This window comes from Stylophora pistillata, chromosome 2 (assembly GCF_964205215.1).
Source record: "Stylophora pistillata chromosome 2, jaStyPist1.2, whole genome shotgun sequence".
In the NCBI taxonomy this organism is placed as follows: domain Eukaryota; kingdom Metazoa; phylum Cnidaria; class Anthozoa; order Scleractinia; family Pocilloporidae; genus Stylophora; species Stylophora pistillata.
The window spans coordinates 43247607-43274571 of NC_142520.1; the positions used below are offsets into that span (position 1 = coordinate 43247607).

General features: G+C 38.6%; 1 protein-coding gene across 1 annotated transcript; it reads left to right on the forward strand.

Annotated features, from left to right (window-relative positions):
• The first annotated feature begins 106 nt into the window (after nucleotides 1–106).
• On the forward strand, nucleotides 107–22573 carry LOC148739662 (uncharacterized). The gene is made up of 7 exons (XM_088749531.1): nucleotides 107–113; nucleotides 1638–1752; nucleotides 3343–3414; nucleotides 4297–4368; nucleotides 4936–5007; nucleotides 9681–9752; nucleotides 22395–22573. The coding sequence occupies exons 1-7, from the start codon at nucleotides 107–109 to the stop codon at nucleotides 22468–22470; spliced, it is 486 nt and encodes a 161-aa protein (XP_088605657.1). The 3' UTR covers nucleotides 22471–22573.
• Nucleotides 22574–26965: the final 4392 nt, after the last annotated feature.

A 26965-nucleotide genomic window follows, 5' to 3' on the forward strand; every position in this document is an offset into this window, starting at 1 on the left:
AGACTATGACAAGCTATGACACCTTCCTGATCATTAACTTTTATTTGAAAGTATATTTCTCTGAATAACTCGGATGCTTTTGCAGATTTTTAATTTTTTTCCGGAAATGTCAGGTAAAATGTTTGACTTCAATTTAGTAAAATAAAAGAAAAATGTTTTTTTTCGGACTCTGAAGGTAGAAAGTCTAATCACCAAACGCTTTTAAAAATCACCATTATTTTAAAACTCAAATATTTCATTTCTTTACAAATATTAAAAAACATTTAGAAGGAAGTTTTATATCCTAGGGGAGGGCAAGAAGTTTACCAGTTCTTAACTGTAATGTGTCACCATCGGTAAATAAAGTTTTACTCGCTCACTTACTATTAAATTAACATTTTCCCTATGCGTTATAACTTAGAATCGGCTGAAGTTAATCTCCTGATAAGTGGAGATGGAGTCGTTTTCGAGGTTATAAAAATTAGTCTGGGGCTTTTCCTTTCCGCGCGGAAAAACCAGGCTGAACTTTGAGAAAATAAAAACATAATCATTTACTTCCAAGTTCCATTTAGCACCGTGTTCGATTGGGAAATCAATACAGTAAGCAAACCTTGCAAAGCTAACGACATCAGGTTGGGTTTTATACCCGCTTTCGTCAATTTCCCGTGGTGAAATTGTTTATTCCGTAACCGAGCGTTGTGCGTCTTTTTTCGTTTCATATTCGAATACATCAAAGTTCTATGGTTTTGGGTGGAGAAGAGGGTCACAAGGATCCGTGAATTCTAGAGCAGTTATTCAGAATTAGCAAGGAATTTTCGAGGACGTTTGTAAGCATGCGTTTCTAGCTAACCGTTTTCCCACTTTGCATTTTTTATATATTATTACTTCGAGCAAGTTTCTCAAAATATTGCCAAGCGCCGGTCTAACCAGACTGCCAAGATGGCAGGGCGCATTGTTCCTAGATTCTCCTTAAATTTGTGGTTTGCTTGCAAATACTTCATGTGGCAGTTTTCTTATAGAGGCTGTGTCACAGAAGGCAAATAAGTTGTTGCCGCAAAGAATAACTTCTATCTAACTGAGCACGAGAGGCGTACTGAGGAATCTTGGCCTCAGAAAATGTTACATTGCGGAGCGAGTGCAGCAAAGTCCATAAAAAACCAACGACTGCTCGTTTCAGTTTTTGTGAATTTTCTAGAATAAAGAAGCAAGTATAGAGAGAGAAAAAAACGTTACTGCGTTTCTTAGTTCACTAAAGGTATCTCTGACTGAAATATGAGGATAGTCATCTTTCGGTCGATGTGCTACCTCTCACGCGGTCTTGAAAAAAGGGCGTTTTTTAGGTTTTTGCGCCCAATATCCTACCTTTCTTTATCAATGTTTTTAAGGTTTTAGAGAAAGTTATTTCAGAGAGGAATTGTGCCAGGGTTTGTAGATTTCGACAAACCTAGCCTTAACCACAAGGCTTGTGATTTTTGATTTATTTTGATCTTTACCACCCTCAAACATGTATGCTCATTCCTAGAGAGATGAAGTCGATGTTTGATAGCAAATTTGCTCAGGCAATCGACTAAGAAATTTAAAAAATTGAAGGCTTCGATAAATGCATTTTGTCATTATTCAGTGAAGTAGTTAAAAAGTTCCTCGTCTCTAATTTCCAGAGTGTCCAGAACCTTGCATATGTAGCACTTTCAATGGAACCATCGTTACTGTAAATTGTGGTGGAAAAAAACTTTCCTCATTTAAATGGAAAATTCCACTTGTTACGGCAAAATTGTAAGTATCACTAAACCATTTTAAACCGGAGACGACGATTTGGTAAGGGAGTACTTGAGCCTCCCCCCCCCCCCCCCACTCCCTTCCTCTGAGGTCTCACACTCAATTAAATCCCTCTCAAGTTGTTATGGGAGTGAAGCCAACAGGTTTTCCTTGGATTACGTGAAATTTCAACGAATAGTCGAGCCACTCAGCTTTGCCTACTTATGGGAGATAGCAGGAGTTGCTGGGGTAGTAGAGGGTGAGTCAATTCTTCCTACCATGGATCCGTTCGAAGTAATTGACAATTTCCTTCAGTAGTGAGTGCAAATAGATGGTGTCTTGTACTTTTGTATAGCTCTGCTTTGTTGCAAAGGAATATTTCAAACTGTTTTCAGTTTTGTTTTGTTACAATACGGTTTATTTCAATGTCATTTGACATTATCTTTGTGGAGAATTAACATCAGTTGAACCAAAATGCAAAACAGTATTTTATCAATTCTCCAAACCTAGATCTTTTTAATGTATTTTTGGCCAAATCACGGGATTCAAACTTCGCGAAATATGCCCATTCCATTTGTGAGGGACCAGAATCTCATTTAGGAGAATTAGCAAAACCTCATCCCGCTTCACGCCCCAAAAATTAGGGATGGCCGTGAGAGTAAAGGGCCAATAGTTGGCATGACTTTAACTTGATCAGAAGTGAGATTACAGCGGAATTCGGGGTCATTACAACCAGTATGCAAAGGATTACGAAAAGATACATTTTTTGTTTATTTTGCGCTCATCGCATGATGTGACGTTATCTTTATGGGGTCGATTAATCGGTATCCAGGAAATTAGCATTTATTAAAAAGAAAAAAAAATTATCCACCGGAGAGAATGCGGTAAAGGGTTCATACGTCACGTGTGATGAAGCTCAAAATTAGAAGGTGGCACGAGAATTTTACAGAAAGGTAAAAGTTAGGTGAAATTTAAAAGTTCTCATTTGAAATTCGAGACGCGTAAAATACTATTTATTGTACAATTGACGCGTAAATTTTTCTAAAATCCGTGCGCGTAACAGGATCAAGATACCCCTTTTGTAACCACTAGTCAGTGTTATCCACCCGTTGGACGACTGTGGCCTGTACATTACATTAAAATTGGCACTTAAAAAGTTAGTGAGGTAAGGTAAAAGAGCACATGACATAATTCATCAGTAAAGCTATGTAAGGACTGCATTCGAGCCTTGTGGTCCATCTGGGGCTAAGCCCAGTTCCTGCAGCATGATGAGAGTATAAGTATTACTACAACGCCAGGAAGGGATGCCAGTCCATCGCGAAGTCTTCCATAAGCATTTCGTCAAATTTCTTTGGGAAGTCGCCAGACGCATTCATACTCCTGGGAGGAAAGAGAAAGTGTGAGAGTAAAGTGTTTATCACGTTTATTTCAAAACTGATGGCCAAAGAATGACGCGGCCGGGGCGACGCGGAATACAGCTCGCTAACCATTCAGCCAAAGCGACAGCCACTTAGTAGTACAGGTTGCTGTGATATGTTGATAGGGAGTTTTAAATTAGTTTTTACTTATATTTATGTATTTTACACGATTGTAACGATTTCATCATAGAAACTTGAGTGACAACCAGTTGACCGACTTACCTCAGGACATTTTCGTTAACAATTCTCACCTGGAGGGGCTGTAAGCAAAGAATTTCTCCTTTAATTTAATCATAGATAAAAGCATTCACCTCTACCATTCCATAATAAAAATTAAAACAATACAAAACAAAACACCCCAAAAACTTATGATTAACCAGTGGTAATCAGTGTGTTCACACCAGTAACCGAAAGATTCAATTTCGTCACAGTTAGATTCCCTCGCTATTACATAAAGAAGTTTAACACTGTTTAAATCAGCTTACAGGAACTCGGATGTAAGCAGCCGAGCGGTTTCTGTTGGCAACAGCATTTTTTAATTACTCGCTCACGAAATTCGAAAGGTTTGGAAAGTTCGTCCATAGCTCTCCCAGATATGTTGTTGAAAGCGAAGGCGAAACTTGAATATTCAGAGCGGTGCATTCCGAAGCGTTTGGTTTTTCTTTTACCAAGAGGACGGACGTGTTTTAGCTACTTTGAAGCACTTTTCTGTCTTTTCTGTCTTTTTGTATGCATTAATGTTTTTTTTCTCGAGAGTTCAAAAATTTTTTTCTCATCAAGTTGTGACTCCGCCATAATGAAGTACTTTTCAAGCCAGTAAGAAAATAAATGTGTTATTGAGGTGATACGTGATACAGCAAATGCCGTGATGTAATATTCCTTGACTTACATTGAGGAGACCCTTAGGTCTCCAGTTTGTAGCCATATGATAAACGACTTTTAAAATAGCCTCGACCATTCGGTCTTCAGGAAAAATCTCTAGTCAACAACTTGTAAAAGGTGAACCTGAGGCCTCGCTTTATTAACGAGCGATAGCGAGGTAAGTGAGGTTAGGACTCAGTTTCAGATTTTCCAGTAACGACCTCGCTCTCGGTTATTATGATCGCTAAAAGTAGTTATTAACAGGGCTGTGATAACTCTACAGGTACTTGGTAAATAACCAGCTAAAGGAGTTGCCACAAGGTATCTTCAGAGCCAACAAAAAGCTGAAGACGGTGTAAGTTACAACCTGTCAGGGTTAGAACTTCTTCCTCGTTAATATCACTATACCCGGCCATGATATCCTTCTCGTACTCTAGCATCGTTATGCATATAGTGCAGTATTCATGGCAAAGAACGAACATCTTTATTGCTACGTATAACTGGTCTACAAGCTCTCTTCAGTGAACCGGAAACAACTCTTCTTAGAGCGATGAGCATTCTGGGCAGCGTTTTATTTAAAGAAATGTTCTTTTTTTTAGTGTCACAAATCTAGTTGCAAAATGCATTGACCTAATTCATTTCTTCTTAAATCTCAGTCTGTGGCACCTTGAGTGTCCAGTAAGATCCAAATTTATCTTTTTACTAAGTAACATATTATTCTAGTGCCGGTCACCAGTCAAGCCATTGAAGAGGAGTTGTAAAATAAAGTATCATGATATTTGCAGAAACCAATAGGAAGCAACGATAGCTGGATGGTGATACAATTAGTTCTTATTAGGTTGCAATGCCTTTCAAGATCTTTCAAGATTAATTCAATTTTCCTTCACTTTTGATGTTATACATTCTGATGATACCTCGTTAGGGGATTGACAAATAACCAGCTGAAGGTGTTACCAAACGGCGTTTTCAGGAACAATACTCAGCTGGAGACGCTGTAAGTTTCAATTGCTTTCACAATAATTCAAAGTGAAACCACATTTTAATAAACTTATACTTGACCTGAACTTTTCTTAAACTTGTGTTTGATAAGTTGAAGCGAACATTTAATGTGATAGTCTTAACTGATAATGAGGAAATATACTTTCATAGTTAGAAACATTACATTCTTTCCTACCTTTCGGCTACACTGAATCACAGGTTAAAGTACACCTAGCCTTTAAGGCAACATTGCCAAAGCTATTATAGCAGGAAACAATAACAAGATGATTATTGCGCCAAAAAATTGAAAGAAAGTTTGAGAAAAAATACTAATTGATATATATGCATCATTGACCAAGCGTGAGGTTAAGATGGTTGGATATTGCCGTGCCGAGTTCTTTCTTTATGTTTTTATGGACCAAGACGAAGCCGATTTCCATAAAAACATCTAAAAAAGAACAAAGCTAATATCCAGCCATCTTGACCAAGGAAGCTTGGTCACGAAAGGACTTATAATATGGCAAAAAGATTTCGCTTTAATAGGAATCAATAATGGCCTGTTTATTTCGAGAGCCGGGAGAGAAGGCAAACTGTGTTTGTAGCACTATAAACCCAAGAAGATCGTATAATTTTTTCTCGGTGTTGACTGTCTTCTGTCGCTTTTTGTGACTTCGCTGCCGACATACTCCAAAAGTTACAAGTTTTGTGAGTTTGCTCCACCCACCTTTTCCTTGCGGGGGATCAAATCGGGCAAGATGGGACCATCTTGCCCACTCGGGTAGCCTATCAGAAAACAGGACTTGGTTCATCTTGCCCATGAGCGCTACCAGCTATATGATAATATGTTATAATAAGGTAAGAGGAAATAAACAAGAATCGAGATGTGAAAACCATTGCTGTTAGCACTTTGTCGGGCATTATGGTATATTTTGAGGGCTAAAATGGAGAATTTGGCGAGCTAAAATATATTTGGCGCTACGAAAGAAACCAATGGAAGGTGAGAATCCTCTCTTCCCCTAAATAAATGAATGAATAGCCAGTTATTGGATCCTCGTGTTTTCGGAAACGTCTCTGAGGTCGTCAGGGGGCAAACAATGCAAGCTTTTAGGGCATCTAGTTATCTATTTGCCACCAACACATATCATGTAAGTCGATAAGTTTCACAGAGTTAAAGATCACTCATTTTGATCGATCTTTCTGAGAGCTCTCGCCACATTTAATATTTCATTAAAGCAACGAAGCAAATCGAATATGGTACATTGTTGACAAAATGGCTACTTATCTAACAAATGCTATCAGGTGAAAAGTTGCAAATGAGGCACCACAGAGACATGTATGTACTATCAAGTTCCTTCGTAGATTTCGTTTGTCAGAAAGCTCGACTACATGCGCCCTTGATGTTCACCATCAACTGCTGCGTTTCCTGGAGAATAACCCAAATTTGACTGAGAAAGCATGTCTCAAAAAGAGCTCAACTTGCGCTATGCAACGATTCTCTCCTCGCTCATGTTTAAACGATATTCTCCGCGAAGTTTCTTGTAAATTTCATTTATTTTAAGTTAATAAAAAGGAGATGTGATTTTAGAATTCCAGTGATGGCTTTCACTGCCCATATAGGAATAATGATCAGAAGTGGTTGGTTATCGGAGAAATGGGTCCTTAAATTACCCTTATTTTTGGACTTTGTCAAAACCAGAAAAAGTCGTCTTTACTTACGGGAGAGGTAAGGGAAGAAATGAAATGAGAAATTTAAAGAATTCAAGGGTTCTGAAGTCTGATGGATACATAACACAATCCAGTTGCGAATCTCTAGATACGTTTTCGGTTTGTCACAGCAGCAATGTAAAGTATATTTCCCAAGGAATTAAATATCGTTGACCTATCATTTTCACACATTTGTTAACTCATGATACTCAGTATCTGTGCTAAGTTTGAGCCAAATTGGTGATTTGAGCTTTATCGCCCACTGCCCGGTTTTCTCATGCACACGCTGGTAATTAAGCTCGGACTTCCCTTCAATGCTTTTTAGAATTTTTAAAACTCAACTAAGAAGATTTTTCAAATTCTAACCAGCTTCGGTCGATGGTCTATTTTCATCAAGAAATAAAAACCATTCAACTTTTTTTTTTTTCACTTTTTATAACAATATAATAACATGTGAAGGTGTAGTCTGGTCGTACGGGTGAGTGCAGTCCTGAGAAGGACTGTTGTCGGTGGCAGTGACTGACGTTTCGACAACCTGTGCGGAAGTCATCATCAGAGTCAAGTCACTTGACTCAGTTGTTGTTGTCAATTCAGTTGTTGTTGTCAAGTCACTTGACTCTGATGATGACTTCCGCACAGGTTGTCGAAACGTCAGTCACTGCCACCGACAACAGTCCTTCTCAGGGCTACATTCACCCGGACGATCAGACTACACCTTCACATGTTACCCCCGGGTTCAAACCATTTAGTGCAATATAATAACAACTTTATTCAAAGAGGGTAACACACAAATGTAACAGTAATTCAACTGATGAACCAGTGGCCCCCCCACTTTCTCAGTGCCTTCCAAAGTGCTACTTTTTGGGTCCCTCTTAGAACTCATTTTAACCCTTACCTAGGGACTGGGGCTGAAATACCTCTGAGTCGGTTCTAAAATATATTCATGCCCGCGAACGTAAACTTTTTTTGCTGTAATATATTGCAGTGACACGCATTTCATCTAATCAATTCAGTTGTTGTTGGTCGTAGGGATCAGTTGCAAGTTACAAAGAAAAGTTCAAGTTTATCATTAAATCCATCAAGAATTAAAGTTTCGTTTGATATTGTAATTATCATAAGGTCTCAGTAGTAGCAAGTATGATAAATATTGTAAGAAATAGACAACTTTTTTGAGAGACATGTTTCGGCATGCTTATGCCATCTTCAATCAATGAGTAACAGAACGTGAGTAATTATATAACAGACAAGTAGATGAATAAAATATTTACAGTATGATGTAATACAAAAGAGGGTACTAATTACAACGCGATACCAAACATGAAAGGTGTGAGCTAAAACGCTAGAAAAGTGTTATAATGCTGTAATTGTTTGTTAAGTTCAGGTTTGATCTTATTTATATAAAAAGCTTCTTTGAGTTTTAAATCAATTGAGTTGTTAGCAGAATCCAGAATACTAAAGCAAGAAAGGGAGTATTTGTTCTCACAAGAAGGAGATGTGTTGAAATGCTTAAAAATATGCGAGTTTTTATCGCTTTCTGTGTGCTCCTTTATCGTAGTAGAGAGGTGGCGACTAGTTCCGCCAATATAATGGGAATTACATCCCGCACAAGAAAATTGATAAACTACCATGGATTTTAGAGCATCAGGAGTACGATCTTTAACTCTGAATATGTTTTTAATTTTAAAAGAATCTTAATTTTTAGTTTGTTATTTAGGTCCGATTTACAAAAGCGCTTAGTGAGTTGTCGGAGTTTGAGTTTCGCTATTTTAGAATAATAGCCGACAAAAGGGAGTTTAAAGTAACGTGTATTATTGTCATCAATGTTCCGGCTATTTTGAGAGGAGGACCCGTCAAGATACCGCTTGAAAGTTCTTTCAATAACATGCGAAGGAAAAGAATTACGTTTTAAAGTATAGGAAAGTTTCCTAAGATCATTTTGAAGGCCGGAAGAGGTGTTGTTGATTTTGTAGATACTTTCAATAAGAGCTCGGATAACGCCAATTTTGCAGCATGATGGAATAAAACTAAAGAAATTTGTTAGGAGACCAGTGTAGGTTTTTTTATGAAAAACTGCAAAAACACAATCATTCGAAGAGTTGTCCATAAATATATCAAGAAAGGAGAGTTTACCATCATTCTCTTTTTCGAAAGTGAATTTAAGTTGGGGTGCCGTGAAATATTGTAATCACAAAATGACATAGCATCCTGTTCATTGTGGAAGACACAGAAGGTGTCTTCAACATAACGCCTATAAAGTAGAAGGCGAGTCGAATGGTTAAAATTATTTAACCATGTTTCCTCGTGGAAACCAAGAAAAAGACTAGCTAGGATGGGTGCTAACGGAGAACCCATCGCTACCCCATCAACTTGATCATAAAATTTTCCATTAAAAAACGAAAATATTTATCATTAAATCCATCAAGAATTTAAGTTTCGTTTGATATTGTAATTATCATCTTCTAAACTCGACTGATCACGTTATTACCAATTTTTTGGTATGAAATTTAATCACAGCCATCTGAAAATGAGAATAGTCCATTTTACAGTTGTGTGCTTGGTTGCCAAGCCTTTGAACGGGAGTGAGGCTAGAGATGACCTTGTTATGATACAAACCTTGCTGCCTTTCAAATGTAAATCACTTTGTTATCATGCTAGCTAGATACAGGTCTCTATCACAACAAGGTCATCTTTAGCCTCACTCTGAATTAAAGGCTTGGCAACTAAGTACACAACTGTAAAATGACCTATTACGGGAAACAAACCAAAATGAGCCAAACAGGAGAGACTGTTAATTAATGCTGATCATGTAGATCTGAAGATTCTCTAAATGTGTGGCCTCATTTTAGAAACAAAATAGAAAGAGCTCCCCTTCCTACTTTTTCGTCGTCCAGTTCTATGCTTATCATTTTCATAGCTATGCAGAGTATTTCATTTAGTGTAGATATAGCAGACGATCGAGAAATGATCATTTTCATTCTTCGATAGGTTCTTGGGCGGAAATCAGTTCAAAGGCCTGCCACAAGATGTTTTCAGAACAAACACCAAATTGGTTTGGGTGTAAGTTTCGTATTCTAAATCTAAGTCTAAGATAACTTGACATTTAATTTTAAATCTAAAAACTCTTTCTCACTGATAGTTATAATTTCTTCAAAAGTTTGCTGTTACACGGTTGCAACGGGGTCCTATGGATAGGAAAAGCGGCATTGTTGGTCAAAGGAAGAAAATTACTTTTCACTTTTCGATGGCAAGGGAGGAGGGGTGTGGGATAGGGTAAGCTTAGTCACCTACACTCTTAGCCTTCCTTAGCTACACAATCTCTTTACTGCTGTTCAACACTAGTAGCAATCCTTGTTGCACCTGTCTTTGATAATCCTTTCATCCTTTTAATTCTCTCCCCCATATTTACCAGTCTTGCAAAAACAAACCTTACAAATGCTGGATATGAAATATCACTATATCTACTTGAAATCCAAAATTCAGTGAGCCAAAGAAAAGCCTTTTAAAAAAGTTCTTAAGCGACATGTACGATACACAGCGCTGATCTCTAAACAGCGTGCAACAAATCGAAGTAAGGTCAGGTCAAAAGAATAATACTCGTTAATTTGTCCATTGCTGCGTCATTGAGGTATAAAAGTAAAAAAAAAAAAACAATTGGCTCATAACACTTGAAAAAAGAAAGCAAAAAAAAGCCGCATGAAAATGTAGATTTGTATCAAGTTAGTGCCGTTCGAGCAAGTGATCTCAGCATTATTCTTGGCTTTCACGTGACGTCACAGCATATGCAAATTAGGCGTCCGCCATGTTGGCGTCGCAGAAGCTTATTAGCATATGTCAAAATGCAGTGTTTTGGTGTGTGACTCTTTAAAATATGTCGTGTGATTTGTAAAAAAAATTCTGATCTAAACATCAAAGAGGAACAAAAAAAAAGGTATTTGCAATATACCTTTAAGCGACTATGTAAAAAGACTAGAGCCACATGTTCAACAAAGATATTTAGAAAAAATATCACTCGTGGGGCTCGATCCCGCTACATCAAGGATCGACGCAAAGTTAGATCCACTATGTTTGCCACCAATAGAAGCCACAGATCTTCTGTGCTGTTTAGTCATCGATACGAGTTATTATACAAAGAAACACTTCAAAGCTTTCAAAAGCTTAGAGGCCTACAACCAGATGGTTTCGGGTCTTATTTCCAGTTCAAGGGAAAGTCGTAGGTGAAAAATTCGTGGTGATCGGAAAGGTGAGACATTCTCAACGAATGAATGAACGACCAGTTTGGATTATTACAAATAAGGAGGTAAACGTGTTATCAGCCCACTGCCTTGGTTGTAAAGCTGGACTAGCTGAGACTGACATCGATTTTCTTTCGTTTTTCAGCTGCCTCGCGTTCTTGACGCTCGGGTGATCTTTTACGGCGGTCCTTCGCTCGTTAGCTGTTGCCTCTTTAATGTCGGGGTTTTCCTGTCGTTATTTTGTCTTCCCGAGATTCAAAGTTTTGCGGATTGTCCTGACACGGATTGTCGTCCACAGACTCTTTTTACTGAGGACCTCCTTGGAAGTTATGTCGCCGCGTCTAATGGCGGCGATCTATCTTTGTCTTCCTTCTCTGTTTATCTCCTCTGCTTTCTCTCCTTGGTTAGTGACTACTAATGGAATCCTACAAAACCCTTTACCTTTCGTCTTTCCACTCTTATGAAAACAATCAACCATAATACAATCAACCATGATAAAAATACTTCTAAAGTTTTGATAATTTACGCGAAATGTTTGAATTATACGACACCAATATGGCAGCGTAACAACCGCCGTTGAGGTATAGGTCACGTGGGTGAAAACCAAGAACATGACACTCGGCGCATATTTGTTTATTTTGAATTTTCCGGTTTTCGCAACTGAAATACACGGCCTATGACCTTTTCCGTGGAAATGGTCCGAAGAGCAAAATACATACCAAATAAGAGCCAATAAGAACGCTCTTCATAGTTTACGGGTAGAATACGACTAGCTGGTAAACCCGACACAGTTGTTGTATTAAAAATATCTTTTATCGTGCAAGACTTGGGACTGCATGGTATGTTAGAAAAGCATTGGTTAATGCTATAGCTGAGCGTTCATCGAACCAATTCTTTACTGATGTAATAAACAAATTACTCCATGGTTATTTGGTTTTATCAACCAGGTTGATAATGTAAATTGAGCACCGTAAAGATTTTAAAAACTGATGTTTCGAGCGTTAGCCCTTCGTCAGAACGCATGGAGGAATTACTTTGTTACCCTCGCCGAAGTAGGACCATAGTTTCTTTAGAAACTTACCATCTTACTTCATGGTTAGTTCGCTTGTACGATTTTTATTCGCTTGTTGTGAAGAATGGGAAACTTACTCGCTTGAAGACAACTCGTGTACAAAAATCGTACGCGCTAACCAAGCATGAAGCAATCTATTTTACGCAAAAAAGCATATTTTTCCAGGCTCTATTTATAGAATAATGAGCACCTTACCCATTGCCTGCTTGGTCAATTCAGTTTCCAAGTGGATGCATTTTCCGAACGGTTAAAATTATTTAAGTGTTGATATCTCCTTAAAGAATCATTCAATAGAAGATTTTTAATTTTTAATCGAATTAATTTCCCATTACTTTTTTCTTGTCCTCACCCATCTACCAGTTGAAAGTTCAGAACCACAGAATATGTATCACTGAGTATATAGCATGCAAAGTCTGCTTCATAAAGCCTGATCAAAAGACCTAAATGCCGGTTCTCTGAATCTTTTGGTCATATCATCTGAAGTTTTAAAGAGAAAATTATTGATCTTATTGCCACATGTATATCTAATTGGGTAGCTTATTTGCTTATTTTAAGTATTAATGTGGAACATCGAAAAGTAAACATTGAATTTTAAACTAAATGAGTTTGTGAGCGGATATGTTAAAGGACATCAGGTAGAACATGAAAAAGATATGTTCATTTAAACGTAACCGAGACAAAATAATAAGGTTACTCACAAAGCGGTCCCGCTTGAACTAAGGCCGGGTCACGAGTCAAATAACGTCAAGAGTACAGAGTTGACAAGGCCACTCAGATTTTATATGCGCGTAATGATGCTTAAAGGTCCAATTACAAAGCCAACAAAAACAGAAATGAATATTGTAACTACTATTAACTTATCCCTGACAGTAAAAGGATCTTTTCAGAAGAAGGGACCGCGAAGGCAGATCTGGTCGCTATGGTTCTTTATGCTCTTAGCATCCAGCCTCTGATCACGAGTGTACAGAAGGCGTTCACAGTAAAGCAGTGCTGGTTCGCCGATGATTGAGGTGGGTCCAGACTTTGGCTATTTTGCTGAGTACCCTGGGTCTAGATTTTGGCGACTTTCTTAACGACAAGAACTGCTGGATTATCGCAAAGCCACACAAGAAAGAAAGTGTTAAAGAAGTACTTAAGGAAACGAACTTTAATATAACAGTGGAAGGGAGGAAATATCTAGGCGTTGCAATAGGCTCACGAGAGTACCTCGACGAATGCATCAGTACGAAGGTGTTCTGATTGGGTCAGTGAAGTGGTTCAATTGGCCGATATCCCTAAGACACAGGCACGGACATGCTATGCCTCTTTCACATCGGTTACTCACTTCCTAGAAACACTGCCCGACATCCAGGATCTGCTAGAGCATTGGAGAATACAATATCTTAGGTACTTATTCCTGTGATAACGGAGCACAGGTGTAATCACTTAGATAGGGACATCCTTGTTCTTCCTGTCCGCCTGGGAAGCCTTTACCATGGAAATCCAAGTCAGGAAGCAAGTCGAGAATACGCTTTCTCAGTCCAACTGACAACTCCCCTCGTTAAGCAAATCACATCTCAGACACAGCTCCAAGACGAGTGTTTAGGTAAATCGGCACAAAACGCAGTCAATCGCGAATGAGCAGAAGGACTCAAAGACAAGACAGAGAATATTGGGACAGGGATATATAAAGAATTTATTGGCTGAATCCTTCTGTGTCAAAAGGCTCAATACTCCGTGAGGCTCTAAATCTCGAGTCGCTGTTCCCTCTAAAACGCTCTCCGTACTGGAGACTACTATCGAGGTTCTGGTCTGTAAAACTCTCAAGCGTCACTATATCCTATATCACAAACCCACACCCGGTGTGGTTTAAATCAGATAATCACTAACTTAATCAAATTAAATGAATTTGTGTGCGGTTTCACGGGTGTTAATTTTTCTAGGCTATTTCCGTTAATTGTTCTATTATTTCAGTTGAGTTTATTTCATTTTAATGGCGGGGGTACACCAAAGTTCTTGTGAGCGCTAAACCTGGTAGCTAAAAGAGGGTCATCAGTGTGGCTAACAGTACTTCCACTCCAATAATTGGGCTTCAACCTGAATAAAAGGGAATTCCGTGATGCTAACAATCTATTAAAATATTCCTTCCCTGTGTGTATACCGGGAACTTTTTTCGTCAGACCACACCATGATTTGCAAACGGGGCGGATTTGTCATACAAAGACATAATGAGCCGAGAGATCTGGCAGCTGAACTCTTGAGCGCGTTATACAGCGATGTTAAAGTCGGTCCCGACCTTCAAAACATCACTAGAGAATAGCTGAACAGAGGAGTGAACAGAGCAAAGGCGTAAGGCTAGACCTTCATGGAGGTGGATTCTGCTAACATCGACTATCTGCATTCTTTAATGTCAGGGTCTGCCACCCAAATGCCGAGTCCTATAAGAACACATAGCCATAACAGATCTACAGAATGCACGAGAATGAAAAGAACAGCCAATCTCAAGGAGAGTTCTCTGTTATGATATCATAATTACCAGGCTCCCAACCTTTGTATATAGTGCCTCGTGTTGATGTAATAAATTAGTTGTTGTGCAGAACAGCCATCTTGGATTACATTCACAGGCTTGCGAGTGATTTCGAGAACATAACACTCGACATTGAACACTAAACATTCGCATCCCTAATATTTGCCACAATCGGTGAAATAGATCGGGTATGCTCGCCTTGCGGAGCTGATAGCTTTAAAGAAGGAAGAAGGAAGAGCAATATGCAAAGACGATCTCCTGTGTTAGGTTAGGGCAAGAACGTATTTTGCTCTTTTAAGATCCGCCCTAATCTGCTTGAGGGATTCAAAAGTAGCGAGGAGAGTGACCAACGATGCAAGAAATGCAGAGGAAGCAATTCAATTGTGAAATTTTAGTTTTTATCAGCAGAAAGCGACTTTTTAAGCCTAGTTTTTCTAAAGATGGATTTCATTTCTAGCCACAGATTATTTGATTTTTACCTTAACGTTTCAAGACAAAGACTGGTAAATGATATGTCGTATGAAGATCGATTGAAACGACTTAAATGGCCATCATTAGAAAAAAGGAGAACTTTGTCATTACTTACTGAATGCTACAATACACTAAATGGACTGAATTGTCTGAATCCATACGAATTCCTAAGCTTTGCGGACAAATACAGGCCGCTGAGATCCAATCATCGCTTCAAGCTTAAGACGAAATCTGCTTAGTTAAATTGCTATAAACACTCTTTCTTTCTTCCCATTGTTAATTTATGGCACAATTTAAGAAAAAGAGACCGCTGAAGCAAAAGACTTAAAAACTTTTAGAAATAATCTAAGTAATGAATTTCCTTTAAACACGTATCAAGAAAGGGTCTATTGTTCCGGCTCAGCTTCATACATTAAGTAGTAAACAATATTCAATTTGTTCTTTGTAGCGCTGAGGGACTTTGGCCGAAGCGACGAGAAAAAGTTCGTGACAAATCGGAAAAAAAATTTTTGGCATCACAATTTAGCTATTTTGGAAGAGTAGGTAGCGGATATTTGCACACAACAGATAAATTGTCACCGCAGTAACCCAAGGGAAAATTCAACGCTGATTTAGCCTCTTCGGGGAAGTGGGTAGCGTAAATTTGTCTCGTCGAGTCAACTCTCAATGGTCTACCCCAGGAAAAAATTGACCGCTAATGTGGCAATGCACCCATCGAGAATTCAAAATACGTTGTGTCTCATTCAGACCACCTCTCCCCGTATAAATCTTTCTCCAGAAACTGTCACAGTTCTAAACTAAAGTCGTCAAAGTTCTAATCTAAAGTCTAGTCTTTCCGAGCGTTTAAATTTTCCGCTCGTATGCTAATCGGAAGCTTCGACAAATCCCTCGTATGTTCTTAAGCTGTTGCACCATTGTTCAAAAATGGCCATATAGGGTCATTTTTCACCTCTCTAACAAAGCCTATTGTTATCAATTCTGAGCCACTGTTCTTGATAGGCACGATTTATACTAATTACCAATTTAAACTTCTATTACATAAGTGTACCCAATTGTATATACATAGTTTTTGAATTTATGGATAAGTAATTAGGGTTTTTAATATGGCTAGATATATGTTAAGGAGGTGGACTAGAAAGGAATAACCTCTTCTACCTCCTTTCACAATTTTTCATGTATTTTTTGCTGTTAATGTATTGTTTGCTATTGTTTGTTTGCTTTAATTTCTGTGTGTGATTTATTGTGAATAAACTAGTTCATATACAATTAGATCATATTAGTATATTGTTATTGTAAATAACATTATCACTGTTATTGTTATTATTGTTGAGGTTTCATCATTTATTTGAAAGTTTAATTCTGACATGGGTCTTTGTTTGGTATCCCTAACACTACTCCTTACCATTCGTCTGGTTATTAAAATGCGCTCAACGTTTGATTTGTGAGGGAGCCCTCAGAGACAGCTACAGGCATGATATACCGCTTTCACGTCGGTGAGTTACTTCCTAGAAATACTGTCCGACATCCAGGATCTACTAAAGCCACTGGAGAATACAATATCAGGTACTTATCCTCTGATAAGGGAACCTGGAAGTAATCAGCAAGATAGGGAACTCCTTGCGATCGCAGTCCGCCTAGGAGGCCCGTGGCGTGGAAATTCAAGCCGGGAAGCAAGTCAAGAGTACGCTTCATCAGTCAAAGTGAAAACGCCCCTCGTTCAGGACACCACATCTCAAACACACCAGTTACAACGAAGGGCTAACGCCCGAAACGTCAGCTTTTATAATCGTAACTGTGGCCAATTTACCATTTCAACTTTGTTTCCCACGCACGAGATTACTGTGTGATGGATGTCCTCCCCTGGGGTGGGTTGGGTGGGTAACAGCGCTTTGGACAATTAGTGGATTTTAGCGCTATATAAATAAAATTATTATTATTATTATTATTATTATTATTATATATTCAAATTACACCAGCTACAAGACGAGTCTTTCAGCGCAAAACGCAGACTGTTGCAAAAGAGCAGAAGAACTCAAAGAGAGAACAGAAAAAATTAGGCGAGGGCACCGCCAAAAATCAGGCCATCGCGCAGAATGCTATCGTCTTTCGCGACATGTACTTATAGTGCCCAGTTTATGGACGAGCAGAATAAGAATTTCATGAAACCCAGGAAAACTTTTTTATATGCTGACTGTGAAGTTTCGCGATGAGTTCATCGGATTATTTAACCTGAATATCAACTTTTATGCTGAAGAACATCTAAAAGTGCCATTTTAGAGGCAGATTAAAGAATGGTTATAGAACCGCAGAAGACAACCTTTAGTACAAATTTCTTTATTGAACCCACTCTTACAAAATCCATATGCTGACAAATAGCTACGGCAAATAGTTTGTGATTAAAATTGAAAAACGTAGGCTTAAAAAGGCGATCTGTAGCCCTATTCCTTATTGTTCCGCGCTCAGTGCTCGGAGGACTGTTCAAGTTGACCGCCGATAGACTGAAAATGTTCCCGAATGTGTTACGGCATTCAGCGCGATAATAGCGCTAACAGCTGAGAAAGGGTCATCAGTGTGGCTGACAGTACTTCCTCTCCGAGGATTGGGCTTCACCCTGAATAAACGGGAACTCCTTGATACTGAAAAACTATCAAAATATTCCCTCCATGTGTGTATGGGGGTAGGTTTTTACGTTAAACCACGCTATTGTTTGTAAACAAGAAGAATTTTTTCATACAAAGACATAAAGATCCGAGATATCTGGCAGCTGAACTCTTAAGTACGGTGTACGGTGATGTTGAAGATGATCCCGTCCTTCAAGGCATCAGTGGAAAGCTGGAAAGAGGAGCTAACAGAACACAAGGCGCAACATTGGACCTTCACGCACGTGGAATCTGCAAACACCAACGATGGGCACTCTCTAATGTCAGGGTATGCCACTCAAATACCGAGTCCTATAAGATCATAGAGCCACAACAGATCTACAGAATGCACGAGAATGAAAAGAAAGCGAACACCCAGTACTCAAGGAGAGTTTTTTACATTGAGCACTAAACATTTGCACCTCTAATATCTACCCCAACCGGCAAAATGAGCCTCGCGGAGCTGATAACTTTAAAGGAGGGAGAGCAATATGCAATCTCAGTCTTGGATCGGGGAAAGAAATCTTTTGCCCCTTCAAGAACCGCCCTCATCTACTTAAAGGGTTCAAGAGAGGAGAGCTCCGAGCAATGCATGGAATGCTTATTTTCGCGTCCAGACAACAGAGTTAGCATTTCGATCATGAAATTTTACATTTTAGGTTGTAAGTCCAGAAATGCTCGTTGAACTTTCAAAGAGTTGTTTATACGTCCTCAAAACTGACTATTAATCAATCAGTTGAAGAAATTACCATCAGGCAACAGAGATGGCTATGAGTGGGGATCATGTCTTACTTTTGTAAGGAACGTGTCGAAATCATCTCGCACTGGTAAGAATATCACAGATCAGAGCGACCATGTGCTATCGCCGAATAAAGAAAGCTACGAGATAGAAATTTTCCAAAGCAAATGTAATGGAGGGCAGGGAAAGGGAATTAATAGTCCACATACGTTCGCTTGTAAACTATATTAGAAAAAAGGTTTTGAAGGAAATTTATCAAAGAAAACTTGCTGCAATAGAATTTCGGATTCTGTAGACCTATCCTAGCTTCTTAAATACGTATTTCCGTAATAAGTTTCTTTGCTCAAAAACTGTATTGTCTGCTTATTTAAAAAAAAAAATCAAGCAAACCATAGAAAAGCATTGATCTCCAAACGCAGTGCAATAAATCGAACATGAGTACAGTGCAGTGCATATCAATTTATCCATTTTTGCAAATTTCTGGTATGAAAGTCAAAATACCAGCTCCTAGCACTTATAATCCTCTTTAGGGGACGATATTATCCTGCAGTAACTCGGTTCTTTTTTTAATGGATGTTCAAAGTCGATATAAACCCGGCATAGTGCAATCTGGTGTCCCACAGGGTACAGTGTTAGGCCCGTTATTGTTTTTATTATACACAACCGACTCGCCAGAGAACTTACAATCAGCTGTCTGACTTTTTGCTGACGATGATCTCTTGTATGGCATCATTTCCAGCGAGGAAGATTGTAACAAACTCCAAGCTGATTTATTTGAACTGGAGTACTGGCAAGACAGATGACAAATGAAGTTAAACCCATCTAAGTGTAAAATAATACGTATTTCTACTAAGAAGTCACCCCCTCTGAAGAAATACGTGTTTTGTGGATCCGAACTAGGGGAGGTTGACTCTGTATCCTATCTCGGATTCACTTTGAAAAAGAAACTGAAGTGGTCCCAGCATGTTTCGCCCATCTCTGGAAAGGCGAGCAAAGTTCTTGGTTTAGTGAAAAGAAACTTTTGGAGCTGCCCAGGAAAAGTGAAGGTAACTGCTTATACAACTCTGGTTCGCCCAAAATTGGAATATTGTTGTGAGGCCTGGGAACCCTGTTTTAAAAAAGGACATTTCATCTCTCAAACGTATGAGCTGTCTTGCATTCCTCTCCAGAAAAACGGTAATCCCCTATTGGCAGAGGTTGTTCGCATCACTTTTGAAGGAAAGCTGCAATTTTAAACTATGCGATAATATCGCAGCTTATTTCAAACAATATAAATACTAGTTATGCAACGCTTTTAAGCAGTTATATCGACACGAAATATCCTGGAAGTTACAACAATAAGATAATTTTACTAGGTTTTAATATTAAAACCTGATAACAGGCCGTTTGCAATAAAACAAAATCTTAATGGATGAATCGCAAACTTACAGAATACAAACGTACTGTAAAAACTTTAGTGAAGAGTGTAGACAAAGATTTGCATAACAGGGAAAATGTCAGTAACTTTCCACAAACGTAGGTAAAACAAAAAATCGTTGCCTGAATCAATGAAGATAACCGCTGAAATATACTAATTTGCATGCACTTATACTGATTTCTTGGCCAAAACTTTTATTTACCCGATGAAGCTGTGATCAAGGGACCAAGATCTCTTGAAATCTCGATACAAGGCACTCGATGTACTCTTACAGCGACTTTGCAATGCTGTGAACACCCAGCAATTCTCTTCATTCTCTTGCGAAAAACTTCCTCACAAAGACATAATAATGTGTCATAACTTTCCTGCGTCCTCACCCGTCCACCGCGTGGGAGTTCGAAATCACAGATCGTATATCACTAACCATAATACAAGCAAAGTATGCTTCATAAAACCTGATCAGAAGAAAAACTTGAACATGCCGGTTCTATTTTGACCATCACTTTTAAACTGTTACACAAATTATTTTTAAAGATTATTGATTTGATGTCATGAACATACCTACATGCCAATATGAACTGGAACGTAGCGTTTTCATTTGCGACTGCTCAAATAAAGACACTGTATATAACTTTAAATAAAACTTCTGAGACATTTTGGAATATCATTTAAAATTTTCCCGCTCTCAGGATTTGTCGGTAACCAACCCTTTGCATCCCCTGCAATCAATGTCATCTGGCCTTTTATGAGGGCTACACCCCATTTATCCCTTACATGTATTGCTGGGTAGCTCGTAAACCTTTTTTAGACATTTATATGGAACACCGAAAAGAAAACATCGAAACTTAAACTAAATTAGTCTGTTAACGTTTATGTTTCAGGAACTATCCTACATTATACTAACTGTCGTCATATTTAAAGTCTGCAGGTTATCTATTTATTCTGGCATCCAAGTTACCTTCTTACATCTAAAATGTTACTCAATTTGACTGTTGTTTAAGGCTCCAAAAGTAAAAATTACTCATTGGTGAAACCTCTAACAATTAACGTTTGCAGTAAGGCGCATGTAAGCTGCTTCTTTTGGTGAATGAGCCCTTTTTGAATATTCTGTTAGGCTATACACGTCTTTCCTAGTGGCCTAAGGCGCGCTGAATTGGTGACTATTTTGAAAGGAAACTAAGCCAGATCGGCTTCTCAGACGTAAACATAACGTACGTATAGTGGTTTTAGGTCAGTTTTTTGTTTCTGCGTGAAGACAATGATACTCAACTAGGGTCAATCACCGCTTAGAATACACGTTTAGGAATAGGAAGGAATGCCTACACACTGCTGTGTTCCAGAATGCACCAGAAAAGGCTATAGCTATCGCGAAGTGCATGGGTCGAAAGTGTCGTACTTCCAATATCCTAGATTACATGCATTGTTGGGTAGCTCATTGATTTTTTTTCCGACATTCATATGGAAGACGGAAAAGAAAGCAAAGAACTAACAAAATTAGTTTGTTAGCGGGTATCCTTTAGGATCTATCTTAGCCTATCAACATCTTAATAAGTCAAAATTGATTTAAATCGTTGCATATTCTCCCACAAAAAGATGTGAATGGACAGCACTGAAACAGTTTTATCTATAAATCGGATGTTTTATACGAATTTGGATCCTTGAAGAAAGCCATAACAGCGCACGTGTGAGATTACGAAAATTTTTAAGGTGTGTTTGGCCTTTGTTTGGTATCCTTAAAACTTAATGACGTAATATTCACCGGCTTTCTTGTTATTGAAATGCGATCAACGTTCGGTTTGGTAGGATTTTAAAAAGGCAAGAAAAAATCAAATGTAACCTCAGCGAAGGAAAAAGAGTTAGAGAACATTCTATGTCCACCGACATGAAAAAGCCAAAACCAGAAACAACTCTATAAAAGAATTCACCGCTCTACGCTTGCGAGATATCAGTAGATGATGAACCAAGGTTTAATGAAACCCAGACTGTCCGAGACCCTCGATAAGCAAAAGACAGAAACCGCTGTACAAAAAAAAAGGAAGCAATCGGTTTTAAGTCCACAAACGTTCCTTAAGTTCTTCGTGAATTGTTTCATACGATACATCCCCAAACCCTTCAATAGGATCCTCTGCAAAACAAAGTTCTGTGTTTGCGCACTGTTCTCATGCTGGAGTCAATTTAAGCTGCAGCTACAGTTGTTGTTCACCAGTTTTAGTGACAAAATGATATTCAAGTGAGAAATTTTGAGCTTTAGAGTTAAGAGAACTCTCTTGAAAGATGTCTGGGGTTCTAAAGTAGCGAAATGGAACGCTATTTGTGGTTCTTTTAATCTACTGTGACCGTGGAAAATTACCCTTTTCCTGAACAGTCCTAGAGCTAATTAGTCGTAAGTGGTAGAAAGGGATCAAATACGTTTGTGGGGATCCCTCATAAGAAGGATGTAATTGAAAAAATTATGGATTAAACTTTTAGGAGACTTCCACTAACAAAGAGCGAGATTTAGAAATATTTTGATTGGTTCTTACAAAAACCATTTCTAGATACATATTGATAATGATAATGCGTTAAGAATGATAGAGCAGCTGAATACTTGTTACACTCACTAAATGTCGTCTTGTGTTGACAGGTTCTTGGACAATAACCAGTTGGAGGACTTACCAAAAGATATACTCAATAACAATACGGAATTACTAGCTTTGTAAGTCAAAAAGTACGGAGTATTCTTCCAAGTTTTAATCCCACTGACTTTGGGAAAGAAAAACAAGAAAAAATAAACAGATAATTTCATGGATAGTTGAAAGGGGGAAAGGAGGGGGGAGGGTGGGGAAGGGAATGGCCACTAGAGAACTTGAGAACTATTACTGCTACCATAAGGTAAGGGCGTCTAGTTGTCTCGTTTAATCGTCCTCAATTTTAAAGACGAGTTCGTTAGTTACGCCGGAAGATAAAAAACAGGCCATGATTGGAGAAACATCACAAAGTCTCTAGCCACTATGTGACAGATCAAAAATATTCAGTGCATTCATGCGAGACTGGAAGATTGAAGCTAGCAACTAAGGGATGTAGACGTACATGATGACGCTCCTCCAAAAATTATTGAAAATCATGGAATTTTAATATATGAGCAAGCCAATCAACAGAAAAGCGAGGAGAAGAAAGCGTTTCAGTAAAGATAGCTCATCCCCAGATGAAAATAAGCAAAAAAAAGCCTGTTGGAAGTGAACGGAGGCAACGACACCTCAAGCTTAAACATGGTGAGCAAGATTGAGGACGAAATCGTTAGCCGCCACCTCTTAGTAAAATATCAACATGCCTAAAAAAGCTTTACTCAATTGACGAAGCTCGAGAATCGCTTAAGAGCCTTAATACTGATGCAAATAAGCTCGCACTTTACGTTGTTACTCTACAAAAGAAAGAAGCCAATAACAAGTTCATTTAAGAAATCGACGTAGGTTTATAATTTCTTGAAGACGAGGTCAACACCCATCGAAAACACAAACAAACTGAAGAAGTTTTATCACTACGCGAAAGAGCTGCTTTACCAAGAAACTTTAAGCCGCCGTGGAGAGAGTCCTGTGAAGGCAAGCAGGGGAAACGAGAGAAAACTGAAAAAATCATCAATTCTACCATAGAGGAAAAACTGCAAGTAACGGTGGAAAATTGAATTCTAACGGCAGCATATCAAGTGGAAAAGCAACACAAAACCGTCAGAACCCAAACCCAATTCTAGGTCCTTTTCCTCACTTTACCGAAGGTATGGCGCTTTTACATGGGTGACTTACTTCCTAGGAAAACTAACCGACATCCAGGATCTACTAGGGCCATGGAAGAATGCAATATGTCAGGTACTTATTCCTAAGATACAAGTGTAATCCATTAGATTAGGACATCCTTGTGCTCCAGGTCTGCCGTGGAGGCCTCTGCCATGGAAACCTAAGCCGGGAACCAAGTCTGAATTACACTTTGTCAGTGAAAGTGACAAAAACCTTCGTTAGGCATATCACATCTCAATAACACCAGCTACAAGACGAGTCCTTAGTGAATTCAGCACAAAACGCATGAGTCAGTTGCAAAAGTATTGCGATTCCTCTGTTTAAATTACTTAGCGCTGGATTTTCATTTATGCCGTTTTGGCGGTCAGAAGGAATATAGACTTCCGGTCGTTCCGCCCCTCCCCCGTTTGGCTCAATTGGCAGAGTGCCGGATTGTGTGTTGCGAGAGGTCGAGGGTTCGGTCCCCGGCCGGACTAATACTGATCGTCTTAAAATAACAGAGGAGAATCTGCTACCTTTCTATGATATCAAGAATTGTATAGATATTCTAGTCTTCTCGGATAAGGACGAAGAAACCGTAGGCCCTGCCTCCTGCGGGGTGAGGGGTAGGAGACGTTAATTTCCCACGCACGAGATTACTGTGTGGTGGATGTCCTCCCCTGGGGTGTGATGGGTGGTTGCTGTCTTACGTTTAATACATGAGCTTATGGCTCAGGCAATATGGGTAGCCGTGCCTCACGTAAAGACATTAAACTTGATTGAATTGAATTGAATTAAATTAGGAAAATTTTGAGGGTGAAATCAAATTTGGTAAACTCACATAGTAAAATTCGAGAATTCAACATCTCGTATCCGATTTGCCTTTTGAATTAAAAAGGCGAGAGACAAAGAGCAAGCGGTGAAGCGGTTGTGTAAATTTTAATCAAACGTTGGCAAGAGCCAGCAAAAGTAAACTTACGTGTAGATAGCAGATGTGTCCTTCCGCAACCGATTGAACGCCTGCGAGATCTCCGTATCTCCTCTCAAGATTCGATGACAATGTAACATAGGGCAGTGGAAGAGACCTTGCCATACTAGTAGCAAACATCGATTCTCTGAGCCTCTTTTGTTGGCTGAGGCGGGAGACGTTTTCGTCCGCAAGTTTCCCGAGTCGAAAGTTCAAATGAATAACGAATATGCTTCAACTAATGACACGTTGATACTAATTATTATCAACAAAACTGAAACTATGTTCACGTTTTCTCATTGAAATTCCTCTTGGAAAGAGAGAAAACCTAAGCTATTTTTGTCCTTTATAGATTTTCCAATTGGCTCATGATTAATCGTAAAATATTTTTTTCATTGACTAAGAAAGATCTCATCACCAATCTCTGTGTTTCAAGTGTTTCTCAAACTTTTTTGAGGGCTTAGCTCTAAAATAGTAAAAATCTGTACGTACAAACATCACGTCAGTATGCACACTTGAAGACTTTCAAGGATTTTACAAAATTAGAAAAGTGTACAGAGTTTTTTGAAGATGTTTTGTGGTTGTATACCTTCAGCTATAGGTATAAGGATAACATTTTTAAATACTTTGGAATAGAATATAGAATCAGCTTCATTCAAACAGCTCTTCATTCCTTTGATGTTATTCCCCAGTAGGTGAAAATAGTATGTTATTATTTTTTCTAGTCCTCAATCATCTACTACCTGAGAGTTCAAAACCACAAAATATGCCCCATTTAGTATAGAGCATGCAGATTGTGTCTGATCACAAGACTAAAATTCCGATTCTTTTTTGGTATTTTCTGAAATGAATTCTTTTCAAAAAAATAGAAATAAAATAACAATATAAAAATATGAATTTATTAGGCAATGTAAACCTGAACATAGCGTTTTAATTTGCGCCTGCTCAATATATAATTTTGAATGAAAACTATACATTTTTGAGAATAGCAATTTGCTATACTTTATTTACCAATCCAGTGTAATTAACATCACTCTTAATTATCTTTGGCCGGCGGTTGAGCAACAATCAGTTAAAGAAATTACCATCAGGCCTTTTCAGTAGCAACACCCGGCTGTATGGCCTGTAAGTTTGAAATCTACACCTTTTAAGTAAAGAACGCATGAAATCCGTCCCAACGGTAGGCAGGAATATCAGCAGATCTTAGCAGCGCATTTAAGCGATTCAGTATTTTCCATAGACGCCTAAGTCATTGTAAGCATACATGTCCAGTACACCCAAACCGTTGCGATTCGTCTACGGCTGTTGATGAATTGTCACACCGGAAGTCGAATCGTTTGTTAACATACCGGAAGTCGTGGGGCGTGCACGTGAGTGAAAATGAGTGGCAAGGTACGAGAACATCACAGCATGAACCTTCCACATTCTTAAAACGTGTAACAGCCGGTCTGTTGACAGATTATTATAAACAATACAAGGGCAGAAAAGGTTCACGAGTCGACACGACTCGCATGGGTCTATTCGATTCGTCTTGAGTTCAATCGATTCGTCCCACAGGAAGTCAAAATGCAGGAGAAGAGAATACACACCTCAGTGTCAAATTGGGGTATTCAATGTTGACGATTCGTCATTGACGATTCGCCGTTGACGATACGCCTGCCCGGTGTGGTCACCACACCTCATCAAAGACATCGATGAAATTGAGAAGATACAAAGAAGAGCCTCGCGAATTGCCTTAGGCCAAAGAAGACAAGAGATGGCGTATCCGGAGAGGTTTAAAGTTCTTAAATGGAACTCTTTAGTACAAAGGAGAGATTTCCTTTCCTTAGTGGAAAGTTATAAAACTGTATTCAATCGAAATGGATTGAATTTCAACGACTATTTTGAACTTTGTAAAAACACTAAATCGAGATCTAACCACCCATATAAACTACAACTCAAACTCGCAAAACTGAACTGTTACAAAAACTCTTTCTTTGTCAGAATTATCAAACCCTGGAATAATCATCCTATTAATTTATTTAATTTTTGTGACAGCCCTAACGTTCGTGAGTTTAAATTAGAATTGAAGAGACATATGAATATTTATCGAATCGTCATTTTATAATTGATATTTAGCCGTTTCTTATTTGACTTTTTTATATTTTTATTAACTAGTTCTGTAAGATTTTTTACATAAATAGGAGACCCTTGATATAGGGCCAACCTCTGGGTTTCCTTTTTCTTAATAATTATGTATTTCCATGTTCTTCTGAAATAAAGTATTGTTATTAGTAAAGTCAACTCGACTCATCAGAAGTCGATTCGCAAAATAAGACAATACATACTTAAGCATTTAAATTTGGGTATCCAAGAATGACGAATCGACACGATCCTTCTCACTGGAAGTCGATTTGCATAGGAACGTAATACACACTTAAGCGTTGACGATTGGCACGCTTTTTTTTGTCAAGTCGATGTCGATTCACAAAAAAAAAA

Excerpts from the sequence above, each read along its gene's own strand:
- LOC148739662 (XM_088749531.1), top strand. Across the intron at positions 1,753-3,342 it reads CCACTTGTTACGGCAAAATT|AAACTTGAGTGACAACCAGT; the intron begins GTAAGTATCACT and ends ATTTCATCATAG. Across the intron at positions 9,753-22,394 it reads AACACCAAATTGGTTTGGGT|GTTCTTGGACAATAACCAGT; the intron begins GTAAGTTTCGTA and ends TTGTGTTGACAG.